This window comes from Spermophilus citellus (assembly GCF_964194105.1).
Source record: "Spermophilus citellus genome assembly, chromosome: 3".
In the NCBI taxonomy this organism is placed as follows: domain Eukaryota; kingdom Metazoa; phylum Chordata; class Mammalia; order Rodentia; family Sciuridae; genus Spermophilus; species Spermophilus citellus.
This window is the reverse complement of record NC_138184.1, coordinates 19,613,198-19,634,107: the sequence shown is the minus strand read 5'-3', so window position 1 is coordinate 19,634,107 and position 20,910 is coordinate 19,613,198. Positions and strand designations below refer to the sequence as shown.

General features: G+C 35.6%; 1 protein-coding gene across 1 annotated transcript in view; it reads left to right on the top strand.

Annotated features, from left to right (window-relative positions):
• Positions 1 to 20,666, top strand: part of SACM1L (SAC1 like phosphatidylinositide phosphatase) — a 61,468-nt gene extending 40,802 nt beyond the window's left edge. The window contains exons 9-20 of the mRNA XM_081286322.1: positions 1,451 to 1,536; positions 2,309 to 2,395; positions 2,873 to 2,941; positions 7,175 to 7,254; positions 10,228 to 10,326; positions 12,960 to 13,098; positions 14,887 to 14,956; positions 15,072 to 15,144; positions 16,164 to 16,257; positions 16,392 to 16,484; positions 17,034 to 17,091; positions 20,386 to 20,666. Coding sequence (XP_081142448.1) covers positions 1,451 to 1,536; positions 2,309 to 2,395; positions 2,873 to 2,941; positions 7,175 to 7,254; positions 10,228 to 10,326; positions 12,960 to 13,098; positions 14,887 to 14,956; positions 15,072 to 15,144; positions 16,164 to 16,257; positions 16,392 to 16,484; positions 17,034 to 17,091; positions 20,386 to 20,522 — 1,085 coding nt within the window. The 3' untranslated portion in view covers positions 20,523 to 20,666. The remainder of the gene's footprint in view (positions 1 to 1,450; positions 1,537 to 2,308; positions 2,396 to 2,872; positions 2,942 to 7,174; positions 7,255 to 10,227; positions 10,327 to 12,959; positions 13,099 to 14,886; positions 14,957 to 15,071; positions 15,145 to 16,163; positions 16,258 to 16,391; positions 16,485 to 17,033; positions 17,092 to 20,385) is intronic.
• Positions 20,667 to 20,910: the final 244 nt, after the last annotated feature.

The following is a 20,910-nucleotide window of genomic DNA, read 5'->3' as shown; positions in this document are numbered from 1 at the left end:
ATTTTTTAATATGCAGTAAATTTGCATATTTCAGATATTAAAAAAGATTTTAAGAGGTACTAAAAATGTCCGTCCCATTGTTGTCTTCATCTGCTCAGTTCTTAGTCCTACCAAGTAATCACATGTTAGTTTCTTGTTTATCCTTCTGGATAATTTTATGTTGGACAGGTATGTGTTAATTATTTTTCTTCTTTTGTAGACAGTAGTTATACACTTTACATTTTCCTATGCCCTGTTTTCTTCCTTTTTTAAAATTTGGTATGTCTTGGCAATCTTTTCATAAAGAGATCTCTCTCACCTTTTCTTCTCCCTTTCCCTTTTCCATTCTTCCTCCTCTCTTCGTTGTAAAAGTAACTCTATATTGTTTCTTAATTGGAATTATGGAAGGAAAAAAAACCAGCTTATGCCTCTGAAGATAATCTTAGGATTATTAAGATCAAGTCACTGCTAATTTAGCTCAATAATTTTGTCCTCTTGTGGTAATACATTAACAAAAACAATAATACTGCACACATACTTCAAAATGCTATATTTGAGAAATATATCACATAGAAAGGGTGCTAAAAATATTTTGAGAGCTAAAAATCCATTGCTTTCTGAGAATTTAGTAATTTGTGTTAGGGACTAGCTTGAAAGTTGCTTTTGCTTAGCAAGCCTTTGTTAGCAAAAAAAATATAAATAACTTTGTAAGGGAGCACTTCAGATACTGGAAAGGACTAAGCTCTGCCAACACTGTAGAGCAGTACTTTCCACACCAGGTTTCATTGGTATATTCATGGAGTTTAGAAGCTCTAGAATCATATGCAGTTTCTGTGTTTATTTTGATAATTAAAATTAACAGGCATCTTTCAGAAATTCTGTGAATTATTATAACTAAACAGTATTACTGTTGTGGGCCTCATTTGCCTATAATATTGTGTAATTACTAAGTATGATCACTTAAGTTGATTGTTTTTCAAAGTAGGATTTGTGGACATGCTTGAGAATTTTTTTTTTTTTTTTTTTGGAAGATGTCTCAAGAAGCACTGTTTTAGAAAAAGTTTGTATAAAAAAAGTGACTAGCTTCATTTGTTTACTAATAGGTCTTTTTTTTAATATTTATTTTTTAGATGTAGTTGGACACATCACCTTTATTTCACTTGTTTATTTTTGTATATGGTGCTGAGGATCAAACCCAGGGTCTCGCACATGTAAGGCGAGCGCTCTACCGCTGAGCCACAACACAAGCCCTACTGATAGGTCTTTAAAACTCCTATTTAAACCTGTTTAAATCAGTAAGCTGTTAGTTTTCAGGTCATATGTAATGCATTTGTTTAAATTTTAATTTTATAAGTACTTTCCCTTAACTTTGAACTGAGTTAATTTGTTCTAAGTGAACTTGAATTAGTGAGTTTCTGGTGTGTTTCTTATGTACTAATTATAATTAAACCTTAATTTTTTCTCGATTTAGGAATTGATTCTGAAGGCCATGCAGCTAACTTTGTAGAAACAGAACAAATTGTTCACTATAATGGGAACAGGGCTTCATTTGTACAGGCAAGTTATGACGGTGTCTGATTGGCAGCCTGCCTTTTGGCCTTTTCTGCTTGATCATAATTTTCTGTCATGTTGGAATCTTCCTCCCCTTCCTTTCCCCTCTTTAAGTAATATCTTTGTCTACCATGTGTAAGAAGTACCCCCCTCCCCTCCCCAAAGAATTGTTCATTAATCAGGCACTGTTCTGCTGACACTTCCTGCTCTTAAATACCTAAAGGAGAGGTAGGGGAGGAGGGGTATGGTTATGGAAATGTAGCCACTTGTCTGAGGATAGGTTGTTGGCTTCTGGTTGGCTTTGCCTGCCTTGCACTTCACTGTGAAGTAATACCTCTCATCTGTTGCCTCCTCATGGAATTGTGGATCACTCCTGCTCCAGTGATAGTGTGTAATGTATTCATGTGTTCATAACATAATTCCTTTAAGAATGAATAAAGCAATTTTAAAAATTTTCATGCTGCCAAATTATATAATAAACATGTCTTATTAATTTTTACTTGTGGGTAAATTGATTTATTTTAGAATTTAGGGAAAATACAAAACTGTCTACTACACAAATGCCATGTATGTAAAATTAGGACAAAGAGTCCTTTCTGAGCATTTTCCTACAAAATATGAACTTTTGGAGTAGGTGTGTATGTACCTCTTCCATAGCTGGTAGGTTGTATTATCTTTTACCTTTGCAGAGTCACTAATATTTATACTGCTAACAATGAGTATGTTGAGAAAAACAGTTTGTATGTGTTTGGTTTCACATTTCTCTCTTTTCTTTTAGACTCGAGGATCAATCCCTGTTTTCTGGTCCCAAAGACCAAACCTCAAGTACAAACCACGGCCGCAGATCAACAAAGTAGCAAATCATGTGTGTATCTTTCATTGGCTAAAAGTAGAAGCTCAGGGGCCATTTAGGTTTGCATATAAAGCACTAGTTCTCCATAAGCAGAATTCAACATCTTGAGGTCCTTCTTGATTTTGGCACACAGTGAACCTCTAAACCAAAATGCTTCAAAGATTGCATATTAGAAATATGTGGGAAATGACTGTGCTTGAATGTTGATGACAAGTACAGATTTGAGGGAGCTCAGTAAGATTTATAATTTATGCTGTTGAAAATACTTAGTATATTTTATTTGAGGTTGTGCTCAGAATTAGACTAGTATTGTAGCTCAGAGTAAAATGGCTTGTAATTACTGTTTACTACGTAGTATTTAGAATATCTAGAAAGCATTCTGATATGCTTTCTTGAGTATAGAAATGGGACATTTAAGGAGGTACTTTAAAAAAAATTATAAAATATTCCTATAATGTAATATGGTAAATATCTATTTCCCCTCTCTAGATGGATGGTTTCCAAAGGCATTTTGATTCACAAGTAATTATTTATGGAAAACAAGTCATAATCAATCTGGTAGGTTTCTTGCATGTTTCTTTGGGGGGGTGGAAATAAAACAATAACTTAATTTTGTTAATAGAAAATTTATAATTTTAAACATTTTTTAAATATACAGTTCAGAGGCATTAAGTATTTCATAGTGTTTTATACCCATCACCACTATTCATTTCTGCTACTTTTCATCATACCAAACTCTGTACTCATTAAGTAATAACTTCCTATTACCTCCCACACACCAGCCTCTATTAATTATTTTATTTCCAATCTCTCTGAACTTCCCTATTTTAGGTTCCCAATGTAAATAGAATCATATTATCTTTGTCCTTTTGTATTTTACTTATTTCACTTAGTATAAATGTTATAAACATTTTAAAGATTCATCCACATTGTAGCATGTTTCAGAATTTTATCCTTTTTTAAGATTGAATAGTATTCTGTTGTAGCTGTATGCTACATTCATCTATTGATAGTTATTTAGCTTATTTCTACCTTTTGGTTATTGTGAATGATGCCATTATGAACATTCATGTGCAAGTTTCTCTACTTGAGTCTCTGCTTCCAATTCTTTTAGATTTAATTTTTTTCCCCCAGTGCTAGGGATTATACCCAGGGCATCATGCATTCTAGACAAGCGTTCTACCACTGAGCCATATCTCCAACCCTTAATTCTTTTAGGTATATTCCTAGAAGTGGAATTGATAGATCATGTGATGATTCTGTTTAATATTTTGAGGAACAACAGAACTGTTATCCATAGTGGCTGCCCCTTTCTATTGGCAGTTCACTAGGGTAGAGTTGCAGTTTCTCCAGTCCCTGGCAATAGTTATTTTGATGATAGGTATACTAATGGGTGTGGAATTGGTGTCTCATAGTGGTTTTGATTTAGATTTATGTAATGACTGGTGATGTTGAACATCTTTTCATGTGCTTATTGGCCATTTGTGTATCTTTTTTTAGGAGCATTTCTTTTTTTTCTATGATGTTTACTTAAGTCAGGTTATATTTATTTATTTATTTATTTATTTATTTATTTTTGTGGTTCTGGGGATTGAACCCAGGGCCTTGTGCATGCAAAGCAAGCCCTCTACCAGCTGAGCTATATCCCCAGATCTTGTTTTGTCTCTGTTGTTAGTGGTTGTCATTCTGTGTATATCCTGGATATTTAGAGTTTTTTTTCAAATATTTTCTCCTATTCTTTCAGTTGGCTTTTCACTCTGAGAGTAGTATGTAGTGCACAAAAGCTTTTAATTCTAATGAAGTTCAGCTTATCTGTTTTTTCTTTTGTTGTCTGTGCTCTTGGTGTCATATCAAACAAAATCATTGCTAAATCCACAAATTGTCCCTGTATTTTCTTCAAAGAATTTTCTAAAAAAGCTTTAGATCTGACATTTAGGCCTTTGATCCATTTTGAGTTAATTTTTGTATGTGGTGTAAGGTAAGGGTACACCTTCATTTTTTGCATATAGATTTCTAGTTTTTTGAACACCATTTGTGAAAAAGACTGTCCAATACTTATTCAATGGTTGAGACCTCCTTGTCAAAAATCAGTTGAACTTATATGCAAGGGCCAATTTGGGGACCTTCTGGCCTATGCCATTGGCCTGTGTTGTGTGTCCTTATGTCAGTATGACACTGTGGCTTTTTTTAGTAAGTTTTGAAATCAAGAAGCATGAGATCCCCCCTCCAACTTCCTCTTCCTTTTGCAATATTATTTTGGCTATTTGGGGTCCCTTGAAATTCCATTCCATAGGAGGTTTTTCTATTTCTGAAAAAATGCCACTGAGATTTTTTTTTAATTTCCTGATTTTTTTGCCATTGAGATTTTAATAGAGATTATAGGGACTCTGTAGATGACTTTGGGTAGTATTATCATCTTAATATTAAGTGTCAGCCCATGAACACCGATTTCTTTCCATTTTTAAGTTTCAGCAATGTAGTTTTCGGGGAACATGTTTTCATTTCCTTGAATAAGTTTATTCCTCAGTATTCTTTCTGATGCTATTGTAAATGGAACTCTTAATTTTCTTTTAGAACTTTTCATTGTTAGTGTATAGAAATGTAACTGATTATTGTGTGTTGATTTTTGTATGCTGCAGCTTTGCTGAATTTATTATCTTTAATAAATATGTAGTTTTTGTTTTTTTGTGGTATCATTGTTTGACTTTGATATCAGGATAATCCTTTTCTTATAAAACAAGTTAGAAATCATTCCCTCTTCTGTGTTTTGAAAAAGAAGAGTGGTGTTAATTCTTCCATAAATGTTTGGTAAAATTCACCTGTGAAGCTATTTGGTTTAGGGCTTTTTGTTGGGAAACTTTTCAGTACTCATTCAGTCTCCTTTCTAGTTTTTGGTTGATTGATATTTTCTATCTCTTTATGATTAAGTTTTGGTAGATTCTGTATGTCTAGGAATTTATTCATATCTAGGTTGTACATTTGTTGATACATGAGTGCTAATATTTTAATATTAATATTAAAATAATATTTTAACCCTTTTTATTTCTCAAAAATTGTTAGTAATGTCCTCACTATCATTCCTAGTTTTAGTAATTTGAGTCTTCTCTCTTTTTTTTTTTGAATGGAGGGGGGTCATTCTAGCTAAAGTTTTTAAAATTTTATTAACCTTTTCAAACAATGAACTTTTTGTTTTGTTGGTATTCTCTCTTGGTTTTCTGTTTGTTTTGTTTCTCTCTGCTCTAATCTTTATCATGTCCTTTACTTGTGTTAGCTTTGGGTTTAGTTTGCTCTCCTTTTTCTAGTTCTAGACATTTGACTCTTATTTTCTAGTTTCTAGACATAAAATTAGATCATGGATTGAGGTTCTCCTTTTTTTTTTTTTTTTGGTATGCCTTTATAGCAGTAAATTCTTCTTAGCACTGCTTTTGCTTTACCTCATAAGTTGTGGCATATTATATTGTCCATTTGTCTCAAGTACTTTTTAATTTCTCTGGTGATTTTTTTTCTTTGACCCAGTGGTTGTTCAGGAGTATGTTGCTTTCACATATTTGTGAAATTTCTATTCTTCTTCTGTTATTGTGATCAGAAAATATATTTTACTTTTTAAAAATTTGTTAGAAGACTTGCTTTGTATACTGACATATGGATTATCCTGGAGAATGTTCCATGTGCCCTTTGGAAAGATGTGTATTCTGCTGTTAATGGGGTGGAATATTCTGCATATTTGTTGGCCTAATGGGATCTATGTTACTTAAATTCTCCATTTTTTTATGGATCCTCTGTATGATTGTTTTGTCTGTTATAAAAATGAGGTATTGAAAGTTTTCAACTATTATGGTTAGACTTTTATATTGCCAGTGTTGCTTTATTATATTTTTGGACTCTGATGGCTTGTTGCTTCTTTATTTTTAGTTGTTAGATCTTCTTGGTGAATTGACTCTTTTATTAATATTCAATGTTCTCTTATAACAGCTTTTCACTTAAGGGTATATTTTACCCGATACTAATACAATTGCTCTAGCTCTTTTGATTGCTATTTGCACAGAATGTCTTCTTTCATCCTTTTACTTTCAACCCGTTATGTATCTTGAAAGTAAATGTCTTATAAACACCATAGGGTTCGTTCTTTTTTCTATCCTTTCTCCCAATCGATCTCTTTTTATTGAAGAATTAATTCACTTATATTTAAATTAATTACTGATAACAAAGGATTTGCTTTTGCCATTTTGCTATTTATTTCCTATATGACCTGTAACTTTTGTTACCTATTTCCTCCATTGCTATCTTCTTTTGTGTTTAGTTGATTCTTTATAGTGATATGTTTGAATTGCCTTCTTATTTTCTTTTGTGTATATTCTGTAGCTTTCTTTTGGTTAGCCTGAGGATCATATATAATTTCTAAAGTTAAAACTAATTTTAATTATAACCAATTTCAATTGCATATAGAGCTCTAATCCTAAAAAGATTTGCCCTCCCTTTTGTGTTGTGGATATTGCAAATTGTGGCTTTACACATTGTGTTCCTGATAATACAGATTTACAGTTTTTATTCATTTTACTTTTAAATCCTGTAGAAAATTTTAAAATGGAGTTATAGAGCAAGATTATAATAATACTGGGTTTTATATTTGCCCTTGTATTTACCTTTACTTATTCTACAAAGTTAGTTCAGATAACTTCTAGGTTTGTTGTTTCTGTGCCAAAATGAGAACTTGAAGCATCCTTGTTATTCTTCTGATCTCTCTCTTTAAATAAACAAAGTTATTTATGGTGTTTTAAATTTTTTTTACAGGTAAACCAGAAGGGCTCAGAGAAACCACTTGAACAAACATTTGCAACAATGGTGTCTTCCTTGGGAAGTGGAATGATCAGGTACCTCACTCAGAATCTGTTGCTGGATTTCTCAGGTCCAATATGCATTTGCTATAACCAATAGGTCAGGAATTTCAGTCTTTTGTGATTGTTTGGTGTGTGGCCTCTGATGTTAACCACCATATTTTCTGGATCAGTTAAGCTTTTGCATGGTGACCTCATTTGGAATATTACCTATGCCTGTCCTAATACCAGGCAACAGTTGCAAATACTATGTATCCTTGTGAAAAGATGGGATCCTAAAACATCAGTTTCCCTGTGGAAAGGTACAAAGTAAGGCAGCCCATTTGGAGCTTCTCCCTAGGAAACTGGGTGGGTGGTGGGGGTATACAATAGTAAGAAGTGGTTACTAGCATTTGGGGAGAAATTGTATGGAAAAGTTTAAGTGTACACAAAGATGAATAATATAATGAATCTTGGGGAAGACCTTCAGGCTTTCCTGTCCAACTCAAAAGCTCTAGCAAATTCATCAGATCCTCGCTCCATCCATACTTCCACCTTTTGAGAGTAGAACCTGCCTAGACATGCTTTAGGAGACTCAAGAGAGGGGACTCCTGTACAAGGTGTGCCTGAGAATCTATACCATCAGACTGGATGATCGGAATCTCTGGGGTTGGAGTCCAGCTTATGTGTACTGGAAAAAGTTCATCTGTTGGCTCCTGTGTACACCCCTGGTTAGATCCCTGTGCCTATTACAGTTTCCATAGACATTTTTTGCCTCCAGAGTTGTCCTGAGAAATTTGGAGTTTTTAACAACAGCTAACTTTGAGAACTTGAGGTGTGAATTAAGAGTCTAGAGTCATGCCCTTTGGGCAATGTGAAAGTTGCCTACTGCTAAAGAACAAGCAACCCAAAGCTATTTATTTTGTGAACTCTAAAGACCACCAGACAGAGGAACATAATAAGATTGTATTTGAATTTTTAAAAAGTTGATAAATACATATTCTGGCAGGCAGGAAAATCAGTGAGTTGATTTAAATCTGCAGTCAAATGGTAGATTTGTTGTTGTCTCTAAGATGTCTCTTGTACTGATAAACCTTTTAGTTGTTAAGCCAGTTATTACAATGAGTGAAGCAAGTGGATGAATATGGCCAGAAAAAGAAAAGTCGTATGGCCACACTTATGAAGACTACTAGGACTCATTTAGCAGTGGAAAGTTATTCTTTTGGAAACTGGATGAAAAATACCTAGATGTGTGAGGTGAAGTATCTCTAAGGGTTTCTTCCTAGAACTTGGAGAGAAGTAAAACTGCTCAACCTTTGGGTTCAGAGTAAAATAATATGTTTAAAATAATTAATCATCAGAATATAACTCTGTAACTCATTCTTGGAAGACATAACTGATTTAAAACAAGGGTACAAGCCTAAGAATCCAAGTATGTTTAGATGCTAGTGAGCTATATAGATTCTTTTGGTTTGTTGGTTTTCTTTTTTTCCTTTAATTTTATTTTATTATGGTAGGAACACTTAATATGAGAACTACCTTAACAAAATTTTTAAGTATACAGTACAGTATTGTTGAAGAAAGGTCCAGTGTTGTACAGTAGCACTTTCTAGTAGCACTTTCATTTTGCTTTACTAAAACATTATGCCTGCTTAGATTGCTTTAGCAAGGGCTGGGGCTGGGCCTGAGGCTCAGTAGTAAAGCACTTGCCTAGTTTGTGTGAGGCACTGGGTTTCATCCTCAGCACCACATAAAATAAATAAATGAATAAAATAAAGTTATAAGAATAATAAATAATAAACAAGGATAGAACTAATACTCCTGATCATATTGCCACTTTTATTGGAGTTTCCTTTGAAAATGGCATTCCCTGTCATTAACTAATCTGGATATTTGTATTATTTCTGAGGTTACTGTTCTCACTTGAGATAACTATTGAGATGGTGGGCATTCTTTATATGTTAAAAGCTCATGCTCCATTCATAATCCTTCGGTGTGTTGGAGCCCAGGGAGTCTCATGAAAGCAGGTGCTTCATCTGGATTTTCACTCTGCAGATGAGAGCATAATGCCTATCCAGTCCTACTTCCTGAACATGTGTTCATGGTGCTCAGGTTCTCTGTACCCTTCCTCCCTTGGCTTTTAGGACTTAATGGTTTTTTCCTACTCTCAAGGGCATCATTTCAGCTTTATGGTAGGACATCTTAACTATTAGATCTCCTCTAACTTTTAGAATTGTGATAACTGAGAGAAGCTCATTATAGATTGACCATCAAGAAAAGCATCTCTGCCACATGTATGGACGATGTATAGATATTGATAGAAGAAAGTGAATTTTTTGTTAGAATGGCCAGTAACTAAACACTCTCCTGCCTGCACTTCCCACAACCCTTAATCCCCAACAGATCCTCCATGCACTGAACTGAGTTTGACCATTTTGAACATGTTAATTGATTTGAAAAATATAAAAAGGGACCCTATTCTTTGCACATAGGAATAAAGAATAAATGTATAACTGGGTGTTCAAATGCAATGTGCCTCTATTGTATGCACCTCATTACTGCACTTAATCCACCTCACTAGTATTTATTGTACTTCTCTACTCCTGAGGGCCCCTTGAAGAACATGTGAAAATAGAAGTGTGTTTGCATGTATTTATGTGTGGGTGTGTATATACATATGTGTGTGTATTTGTATACATATATGTACACACACACACAACACACAACATAAACTCCCCCATAAGTATGGGCACCAGCAGGTGGTGTGATATGTATAGTGCTGCGGCTTGAACCCAGGAGGCTCTACCAGTGAGCTATATCCCCACTTCCTTTTTTTTTTTTTTTTTTTTTTAATTTGAGACACATTCTCACTAAGTTGCCCAGGCTGGCCTTTAACTTGTGATCCTCCTTCTTCAGCTGCCCTAGTAATTGGGATTACAGGTATGCACCACTGTGCCTAGCTTGAAGGTATGATTAATAGAAGGAAATTGAATGATTTCTTATCAATATCTGAATCTTTCCTTTTGCTAGATACATTGCCTTTGACTTCCATAAGGAATGTAAAAATATGAGATGGGATCGTCTAAGTATTTTATTGGATCAGGTAGCAGAAATTCAAGATGAATTAAGGTAAGCTATATTGTTTCCTTGTGGAGGTAAAAGGAATGAATGTGTGTATATATACATATATATAATATCAATCATTTATTATATAATATCTAGTAGACTTACAAAGGAAGTTTCCTTAGTTGTCAGTGCTTTGTATATTATTTTATTTTGGTCCTTGAGTGTATTATTTTATTGTTTAAATTTTTTATTGGAAAGATGAGAATTGATGATTTAAAACTATTCCTAAATTCTTAAAAATGACCCATTTGGATATATTCATACTATAAATTATCTTCAACACATTTACAAGTTTTCACATAACTGATCTGGTTTACCACTGTTCTATATTCAGTTGTTTTCACTAAACATTCCATCATAGTTTTTTTGATTATTAGTCTGCATAGACTTTTTAATGTTAGTGTTAGTGGCTTTTCTGTATTCCATTAGGTCTAACATGATTTGAAACAAATGTTTTCCTTTACATTAAACATCCAGTTCATTTCCTTTTCTCCTATCCTGAGCAAGCTACAGTGTGTCACTTGGGTTACATGTATATATAGATTTTTACTTCTGTTAAATCCCCCCTTCCCAAATTCTCAAAAGAGTAGGATTAATAAAGGTCTGAATATATTTGTGGTACTTTCTGTATGCATTTACTATATTATTTATCATGTTGGTTCACAGATTACTGTATTCTATGCATATATCTGTCTTCACTTATTTTAAAGGTAGAAGAAGGAATCTATAAATCATTCTATCATTTTATTCTGCCTCTGTGTAATAGTTCTAGACTCAGATATGCCTTTTAATTTTAACTACACAGGTATATAATAAAACTGCTGATAGACATTTTCTCAGTTTCTTTTTCCCTTGTTTTGTTGTTGTTATTGTTACTGCAGTGCTGGAGATGGGACCTAGGGCTTTGTGCATGCTTGGCAAGTGCTCTATCACTGAGCTGCATCCCTAGCCCTTTTTATGTATATTAAGTAATCAAAAATAGTTCTACTTTTTTTTTTTTCTGTGAGATTTTTGTCACAAACATTGCTGATGTAGGGAGATTGACCTTATTGTTGTTGGGCTATTAGAGATCAGTGAAAACATTGGCTGGGCCTGGCATCTTATTGGTGGGTGAGGTGTGGTTCCTTGGGTTCACCCATTAATTGCTGTTATACAAGAAAGTAAGAAAGTAGGAGGATTGATACCAGAATCCATATCCATTGCCATTCACTGTGCCACTGGGACAGTAGTAGATTTTACCAGTGACTTTCAGATGATCTCTCAAGATAACTTTTTTTCCAGAGGCTTTTGTGATAGTAGAAAGAATCTGGGCTTTCAGGTCTAATTTGTCTTGGTTTAAATCTCAGTTTGTCTCTCATTAGCCTTGTGACCTAGGCACCTGTTGGATATCTTCAAACTTTGGTTTTTCTGTTTGTAAAGTGGAGCTAAGGACACCTACCTCATAGATTTATTGTAGGGTTTACAAAATAATATTTACAAAAATCTAGCATTTATTTCTTAAGTACTAATGGGGTGCCATCACACACACAACATAGACACACACACACACACACACACACACACACACACACACACTCTCATGCATATGTATATATGTGTGCTAACTCTAAATCTGCCTCACTAGTCCTCCATGAATCTCATGTAGATTTAAACACCTTCTTTTAGGTCTTTATTTCTAAGACCATGATTTCTATGTAGCCCTCAATTTATTGTATCTCCTCCCTTCTTTTCGAATTTTGGAGAATAATTTCAATACATTAATATCATCTAGTGTTCATGCTATGCCTCATACACTCTGATAAATACCTTTGTGTGTGTGTGTGTGTGTGTGTGTGTGTGTATTATGAATTATCTCATTCAAACTTTAAAGCAGTCTAATGAAGGTACTATTACCTCCATTTTGTGGATAAAAATACATTATTTGAAGTTACAAAATTAGGTATTTGCTGTGGTGCTAAGGCTAGCAAACAGATTATTTACTGCCAGACTCCCTTTTCTTAACCATCACACTGAGTGTTGTCAGATTTTTGAATTCCTATCTGGGTAGTTAAATAGAGAAAGGGAAGCAAATTTTTCAAATCATACTTGATTATACTTTTTATATTTTGTACTATTTGCATGTTATCCATTTAAAAAGAAGAAAAAATGCCTATATAGTATGTAGATCCACCCTTGCTTAATAGATTCTGATTCAATTGATCTAAAAATCAGGAATTTTTACTTTTAACCAAAAACCCAGTGGAGTCTGATATGGATTGTACAGGGACCATGAAACCCTGATATAAAGGGACTTAGTTGAAATAATAATGTTAAAGGAACCTCTTCTGACCTTGGGAAAAATGATTGATGTGCATAACAATCTATATAATACTCCCAAGTCTACTTTTTCACTTCTCTTAGATGTAGTGACCTCTGATGTGCACATCTTTTTTGGATAGGGGGCTGTGTGGCCTCGGCCATTCAAACTGCTATTTGATCCAGAATAATGAAATATGCCTGACCATGCATTCCTGTCTGACTTTTTAATTCATAACTTATAGTAATGTCACTGAAATGAGACCCATGTTCTAAAACAGTTATACCATTAGTAGATTTGACCTACTTTGTATGAGAGTGTTTATACAAATATGTTTTAGTTATTTTCTAGTTGACTCTGCTGGCAAAGTGGTGACAAACCAGGAAGGCGTGTTCCGCAGCAATTGCATGGACTGTCTAGATAGAACCAATGTGATCCAGAGTTTGTTAGCTCGTCGGTCTCTTCAGGCCCAGCTTCAGGTGTGAATTCTTTTTTCTTTTTTTCCCTCTCTTATTGAAAAACAATGTAATAGAAAATTTAAAGAACCTTCATTTTTGAAAACCCCAAATAATAACGATTCACATTGCCCTCACTCTAAACTTTTAATGTTTGTGTCTTGCCCTCACTGGTGTGCACATTTTCTATAATGGTGGTCAGTGTGTGTGTATGTGTATATATATATATGCACAATTTTTAATATTAGTGTTTTCCTTTAGTATTTACTAAGCTAGTTAAGTTGCTATATTTTTGGCTTTTAAAAAACACTGAAGAAAATATATCTGTTCTTGTTATTATTGTCAACTTAAACTATTTCCTTTGGGTTAGTTCCAAGAAGTGAAATTACTGGATTAAGCTGATGTCAGCAATAAATAAGTGAATCCATTTCATTGAACTTGTGCCAGTGTTAGCTAGTTTTATTTAAAACAACTTTTTTTTTCTCTTTTAATTCTACAAATTAGTTCTTCCAAGTTGTTCTCATTTGCATCTCTTGTATTACTAGCAAGGGATATTAACTCTTGGCTAAAAAGTTTCTGATACAATTTTGCTTTACCACTAAGATTATACTAATGTGAAAAATAGATAAAAATTTCTTTTTCTGTTATATTTGCAATTAAAAATTTGTAGCACCCAGGTTTCTAAATAACATTGGCATTTGTTGGGGGGGGGGGGACAAAGTTTATCCCAAATGATTTCCTGCCTAGGTAATTAGTATGTATTCAGTTTGATTTCTGACTATTATATGATACCGAGGAGGAAATTATGAAGGTAAAATACCTCCTTTAGAGTGAATGATTCTTGAATCCTACAGTAACACATGTCATAGGAGTGAGTTCCCTATTTGGGAAGTCTCTAATTTGTATTGTACTATGTCCTTGTCCTTATGAACTTTTTCAGTAGAAACAGTGTTAGGAATGATTTGGTTCCATGGCTGATTTACCAAAACCTATTTAAATAGATTCTTCAGCCTTAAGTCTTTTACGTTCTAAACCTGACAAACCTTCAGGACTGTGTTGGTAGGAGCTTCTCTAGCAGCATTACATTATTGTGGGGGCTCTCCAGTTGTGCTTTTCTCCTTCCACTGAAGGCAGTGTTTTTACCAGCTATAAGCCATTGAGGGTGGCTCCTGCTGTGTCTGAGGGTAGAATGATCCATTCTCCGTGAGAGGTAGTGAGCTATCATTTGAGGTGAGAAAAAAAGATGGTGGTTCCCAGAGAGTGGGTGGCCTGAGACCAAGGCCACGGCAGGACTTCCTAATCTGTGGTCAGTGGACGCCACAGAGGAGTCCATAAAGGGGATTCAAGAGCCCAGTGACTCCTATGGCTTGGGGATGGTAGATGTGTAGCATTTATCAGGTTCTCACAGGTGCCTGGAATAGAGGGTAGGCTATAGTGAGTCTGGAGTGAGAGCATCTGGGGATGGTGAACTAGGAGAGGGCAGAGGAGTAAAGCAGTAGAAGGTAAGAATGGGAGGGAAGGAGGAAGTAGTGGCTCAGATCCCACAGCAGCTCTCAGTCTTACTCATGCCCTTCTCCCTGAATATGCTCCTGCTACTTTCTCTGTGATTCTGGGGCTCAAAGGAGCCCCCAAGAGAGTCTTTGCAGTTTGCCCTGGCTGAGAAAGGTTTCTGGTACTTGGGATGCATCTCTGTCTTACAACCAACAGCCAGGATCCATTTGATAGGATTTCAGGACTGTCTCTGCCTTTTCTTCTTAAATCATGTCTGCTGAAATCTATTCCACATAAATACGGGTGTGGTTCTTATTCTAGAGACTAGGCGTTTTGCACGTGGGACAAAAGCTTGAAGAACAAGATGAATTTGAGAAGATTTATAAAAATGGCAAGTAATTTCTTTAATTGAGTCACAGTTGCTCAAATTTCAAAATAAATGTTTTGGATTCAGAGATTTGGTTGTCACTTTTATCATATCAGCTGCTTTGTACTTTTTGTCACAGCCTGGGCTGACAATGCAAATGCTTGTGCCAAACAGTATGCAGGAACCGGTGCCTTGAAGACTGACTTTACCAGGTAAGCCTCACTTCTGAAATGGCATCATAGTCCTGGTGACTTTTAGAGTCCTGTGGGAAACTTTTGGGGAACAGCAGCTACAGCAGCCAAACACCAGTACCTAGTACTCATTTTGGCACCTGTTGTGTCGGAGTTAATGGGAGATAAGGCCCAGACACTGGTAGGTTCTTAGCCTCCCTGGAGGATTCTGATGCACAGCGGGTGTTGAGAACACAGCTCTGCAGTGCTGCTCAGCCTTTATTGTGCACTCGAATCACTCACCTGATTCTGCAAATCTGAGGTGTGCCTGAGAGCTGTAGCTCTAAAAAGCTTCCAGGTGACGTTGTTGCTGCTTTCAGGGACCGCACTTGATGGTGAGGAGTTATAACATTTAGAATACGTTACAAATGCATTTGGGTCTTTTCTGCTGTAGTGCATGTATTCCCTGAGAGCAAAATGCAGTTTCTAGTCTCTTTGCTGTTTTATACCACTTCACCTGGGCTGTAGGACTGTCTTCATATTTCTTGTTTTTGCAGCTGGGACTGTTCCTTCTTTTGCCTACTTTAGTGATATTTTAGGAAAAGAATACAGTTGGTCTTCTATATCCATGGGTTCTAAATATGTGAATTCAACCAACCACAGATTGAAAATATTCAGGAAAAAAAAGTTCTGAGCATGTTCAGACTTTTTTCCTTGTCATTATTCCCTAGACAATATAGTATAACAACTATTTATTTATCCAGAAATGACTTAAAGTGTAGGGAAGGATGTATGTAGGGCATATGCAAATACTACGCCATTTTATATAAAGGACTTGAGCATCTGCAGACATTGATATCTGCTGGGTTCCCCCATGGATACTGAGGTACAACTGTATGTATTTCTTAGACTTGCTAGTGACTTCTTTGTGAAATTTCTATATTTTCAGTAATGAGTTTTAACATATTTGTAACTCACTTGGTTTCATGACATATGACCTTAAAGCAGTGTAAGAATTTAGTGTGTAAGTATGTAATTTAAAACTGACCTTTTATAACCAGAACTGGGAAGAGAACTCAGTTGGGACTCATAATGGATGGTTGGAATTCACTCAAACGATATTACAAGAACAACTTTTCTGATGGATTTAGACAAGTAAGTTTCTAGTTGATGTTTTCTTTGTTCATTGGATGGTAGTAGTTTTGCATTATTACCCAATAATAATAATAAAATAATAATAATATCACATTGAGTTTGGGAAGTTTCTAATTTCCTTCTCTCTATTCTAGGATTCCATAGACTTATTTCTTGGGAACTATTCAGTGGATGAATTAGAGTCTCATAGTCCTTTAAGTGTTCCAAAGGACTGGAAATTTCTGGCTGTAAGCAACTTTTATGTTTTTCAAGTTTTTAAAGCATTGTTTCTGAAGGGTAGATGGTACCAATTCCCCAGTGCATGCTATCATTCTAAATGGAATATAAATACTTAGGATTCCCTAAAGAGAAGATTACAGTGCAAAGTAAAGTAACTGAACATTTGTTTTCTTTCCCTGATACTCCCTTGCACATTCATTTTGTGTGGGAACACATAAGCAAGGGAATGTGGAGGATTCCTTGTTCAGGAAGACTGCAGTCCTCTTAGAACTGAGGAATTGCCAGAGATACAAACTTGTAACAATGGAAGGCAAAGTATGCTTTTAGCACTTCTCTTGTTTTTTACCTCTGTTTGCCAAACTTTGCAAGAGCCTCTCATGCTATTGGGCAAAGTACCCTGGGATGGAGGGGAGGCCTGGTATCCTGGATTCTCATTTGGGAGACTTCCTTCTGCTTGGCATGCCTTCATTTGGAGCAGAGAAATGCTTCCACTGATCTTGTAACAACCAATGTTGCAAACCTTGAATGACAGTGTCTCTTTCTATTATCTTTTCCAGTTGCCTATTATTATGGTTGTTGCCTTTTCGATGTGCATTATCTGTTTGCTTATGGCTGGTAAGTCTGTTCTTATTTTGTATTCTTATATTTTTTATTTCTTAGAATGTTGAACTTATACACTTGAATTTTTTCAGTTCATTCAACATTTAATGTTTACCTTTTTAAATTGAAGGAGAATGGAGTAGATGAGATTAGTTGTTTTGATGTTATAAGAAGAAAAATATATGGTAGTTTAAATTAATTCAGTTTTGTTTGCTTGTTTTTGTGGTGCTAGGGGTCAAACCCAGTGCTTTGCTCATGGCTAGGCAAATGTTCTACCACTGAGATACACCCTCAGCCCGAGTAATTTTTTATTTTTGTTTTTTATTATATGTAGTACTAGGAATTGAACCCAGAGCCTCACCCATACATTCTACCATTGAGCTATATCGCGAGTCCTGTTTGATTTTATCCTTAAGATTTTGATAACTTCTCTTATTACCAAAGTAATACATAATAAGTATAGAAAATAGTTAGGCAAAAAAAGAAAAATATTATCCTGCCTTCCAGAGAGAAGTTAACCACTCAACATTTTGATGTTTTATTTTTGTGTTTTTCTTTTGACACTGGGGATTGAATATAAGGGTATTTTACCACTGAGCTACATCCCCAACCCTTTTAATTTTTTATTTTGAGACAGGGTCTCACTAAGTTGCTGAGGCAGGCCTCAAACTTATAATCCTCCTGCTTTAGCCTCCCAAATTGTTAGGATTATAGGCATGTGCCACCATGCCTGGCTTGATGTTTTATCTTTATAAATATGTGAATATTTTTTGTAAGAGAGATAGTATGCATTTTTGTAATCTGATTTTTGCACTGAGCAATAGGAGTATTCTCATGTTCTTCACTTTTAATGGCTTCATTTGTGGTTATATAATTATTGAACCAGTCACTTATCATTGGACAAATAAACATTATTAATAGATTAAAGATATTACTTACCATTAAATTTTAAAAGATTAGGAGTAAAATTACCTAAGAATCTGAACTGAAAGGTCTTTGTTTTCTTTTTCTTTTGTGCTTAGTATTTTGTCATGTTAATAATCATTTAAGCTTAAGTGAAAGGAGTACAACTTGCATTATGTACTTGTGCTTTGGGCTGAATCCGACTTTGGTATGTCATACCTCTGAGGCACAAGTTCAGGCACTCTGGGAAGAGAGGCCCCTTCAGTTGTCGGCCTCCGGCCTTGTTTGTCTGTCTGAATCCCGTATACTTGGGCACCACTCAGATGCCCCCTCTGACAGTGTCCCTGTGACCTCCACAGAAATTATCTTTACTTCTCTGGATTTCCATAGCACTCTCAATACCTCTCTTCCAGCATTCTCCTCTTTGAACTCATAAATACCTAGGGTTTTACTCTCAGAGGTAAAATCCCTCTTTAGAGTGTTGGGCAGAACCAGTGTGTATTTCTCTATGGCAATCATATGTATACTTGTTTGTCTTTTTCATTGGGTCAGCAACTTTTTTTTTTTTTTTTTGTATTGGAAATTAAACCAGGGCCTGTTAACCACTGAAGCACATCCCCGGCCCTTTTTTATATTTTATTTAGAGACAGGGTCTCACTGAGTTGCTGAGGCTGGCTTTGAACTCACAATCCTCTTGCCTCAGCCTCCTGGGCCTCTGGGATTACAGGCATGTGCCACTGTGCCCAGCCAGATCAGCAACTTTCTGAGGGCAGAGAATATGTCTTACTGTTTCATTTCCAATATTGAAGATGTAGTAAGCCCTCAGATGTATGCAGAACTAAGGATTTATTCAACTACCATCCCCACCTCCACTGCTGTTTCTGGCAGCTTCTTGAGGGGGAGGCTCAGTGCCTATTCATCTCTGTGTTCCCTTCCTGTTACACATGGCAGACTGTCACCACTGGAGTGATGGGTAGGAGGAAGGAACCATCCTGTTTATCACTCTAGTTAGCACGCTTTTTCTGTAAAGAGCCAGATAGTAAATATTTTTGTCCTTATGGATTACATGCTGTCTCTGTCATATACTCTTTGTTTTTGTTTTTGTAAAAACAAAAATTTTTAAAAATTTTAAAAATCAAAACCTTTAAAATCAAAACCCATTCTTAGCTCACAGGATAAAAATAGGTTGAGGGCATAGGAATTACCTCTGGCATCACTACAAGTCCTATGTCAGGTTTTACGGCAAAAAGGAAGAGGACAGAATGATCTAGAGCCAGCAACCAAAGGCTGGTTCATTCACCCACTAGATCCTGGCTTCTTTCTTAAAAACAATGCCCACTAGAAGCCTTTTCCTGAGAGCCACTCCACTGTCAGTCAGTCTTGTTTTGTTTACTGTGCCATTTTACATAAAGAACCTTGAGAGCAGCGGGAAAGTTAACACCAAGAGCTCAGCTTGCAGAAGAGAACTCTTTGGGGGAATGTCCAACAGCTTCTGAGCAGCTGCCTTTCTTCTTTTGTCAAGAATTGTTAAGCTTAGGGCTGTGAAAATTATGAGTATAAGAGTTTTGGGGTATATTTAGCAAAACGAGATCGGGTACTGTAGATGGTAACATCTCATGTCAGTTAATTGCTGTAAATAATGAACTTTGACATATTTGGGCATGATGATGGTGTCTGATCTCTAGCCCCTGCTGTGGTTTTCAAGGGCATGAAAAACAAGCGCAGCACAAACTCTGCCAGGGTGGAAGGGGAGAGTCCAGATGTTGGCCTTCCTTGTCGGCCTCTGCTTGTGTTGCACTGTCTGCAGATGAGGCCAGTACAGTTGTAGGAGAGAAGTGACCCCAAGCTCAACTGTTCCAGGAGTAAAATGAAATAGATCTTTGCCTACTGGTTTGCTACAATATCCTTCATGAACTCCAGACTTTGAAAAATGCCACCAGTAGAGTTGTGCTAAATATTATTAAAATATGTTGTTATGTTTTGTGTTATATATTTGAATATATCCTATGTCTGAAACATATTTTATAAAGTGTATTTTAGTAGTTTCTTATAGTATTAAAGTTTGTAATCTCAGAATTTTCATTTATCATTTGTGAGATATAATGTGAAAGAGTTTAGTCCAGTGGTTCTCAGAGTGTGGCATCAGCATCATCTGGGAACTTGTTATAAGTATAAATTCTTAGAGTCCAGGAGTTGATAGTTCATCAAGGCCTGCAGAAGATTCTAGAACTAATGAGAGTTTGAGAACTGCTGGTTTAAACCTTAATTAAGAGGTTTGTACATTTTTCCTGAGGATGGGCTGATAAGCTTTAATGTTGTGAGGACATACTAGACACCTTACTCCTGGATTTGATATCAGTGAGTGACTTTATTTATCAACTCTTTTTTTTTTTTTTTAATCAACAGGTGACACTTGGACAGAAACACTGGCTTATGTACTTTTCTGGGGAGTTGCAAGCATTGGAACATTTTTTATTATTCTTTATAATGGCAAAGATTTTGTTGATGCTCCTAGATTGGTCCAGAAAGAAAAGATAGACTGAATTTGTGTTTGTGGAAAGCGGCTTGGCTTGGAAGATTCCATGATACAGAACTGGAGTCTTTACTGACCCGCTTTCCACATCAGCCGCTGTCTTTTTAAAGCCTTTATCCAAAAGCACCTCTTGTGCTCTGTGTGGAATGATGACTTAGAATTGATCTGATATTACTGCCTTGATGATCTCTTTACTATTGGGATGGTTATATTTATAATTTGAAGCTATATTATAATTGAAAAATAACCTGAATTCAGCTCACTGAAAAGGACTTGACTCATTGTCAAGTTAATCAGCTGTTGCAGATGAGTAATATATTTTAAAAAATTAGCTTCTTTCATTATTTAAAACAGTAAAATTATTTTTCTAGCTGTTTTGTTATTGTCATTGTAGGTGC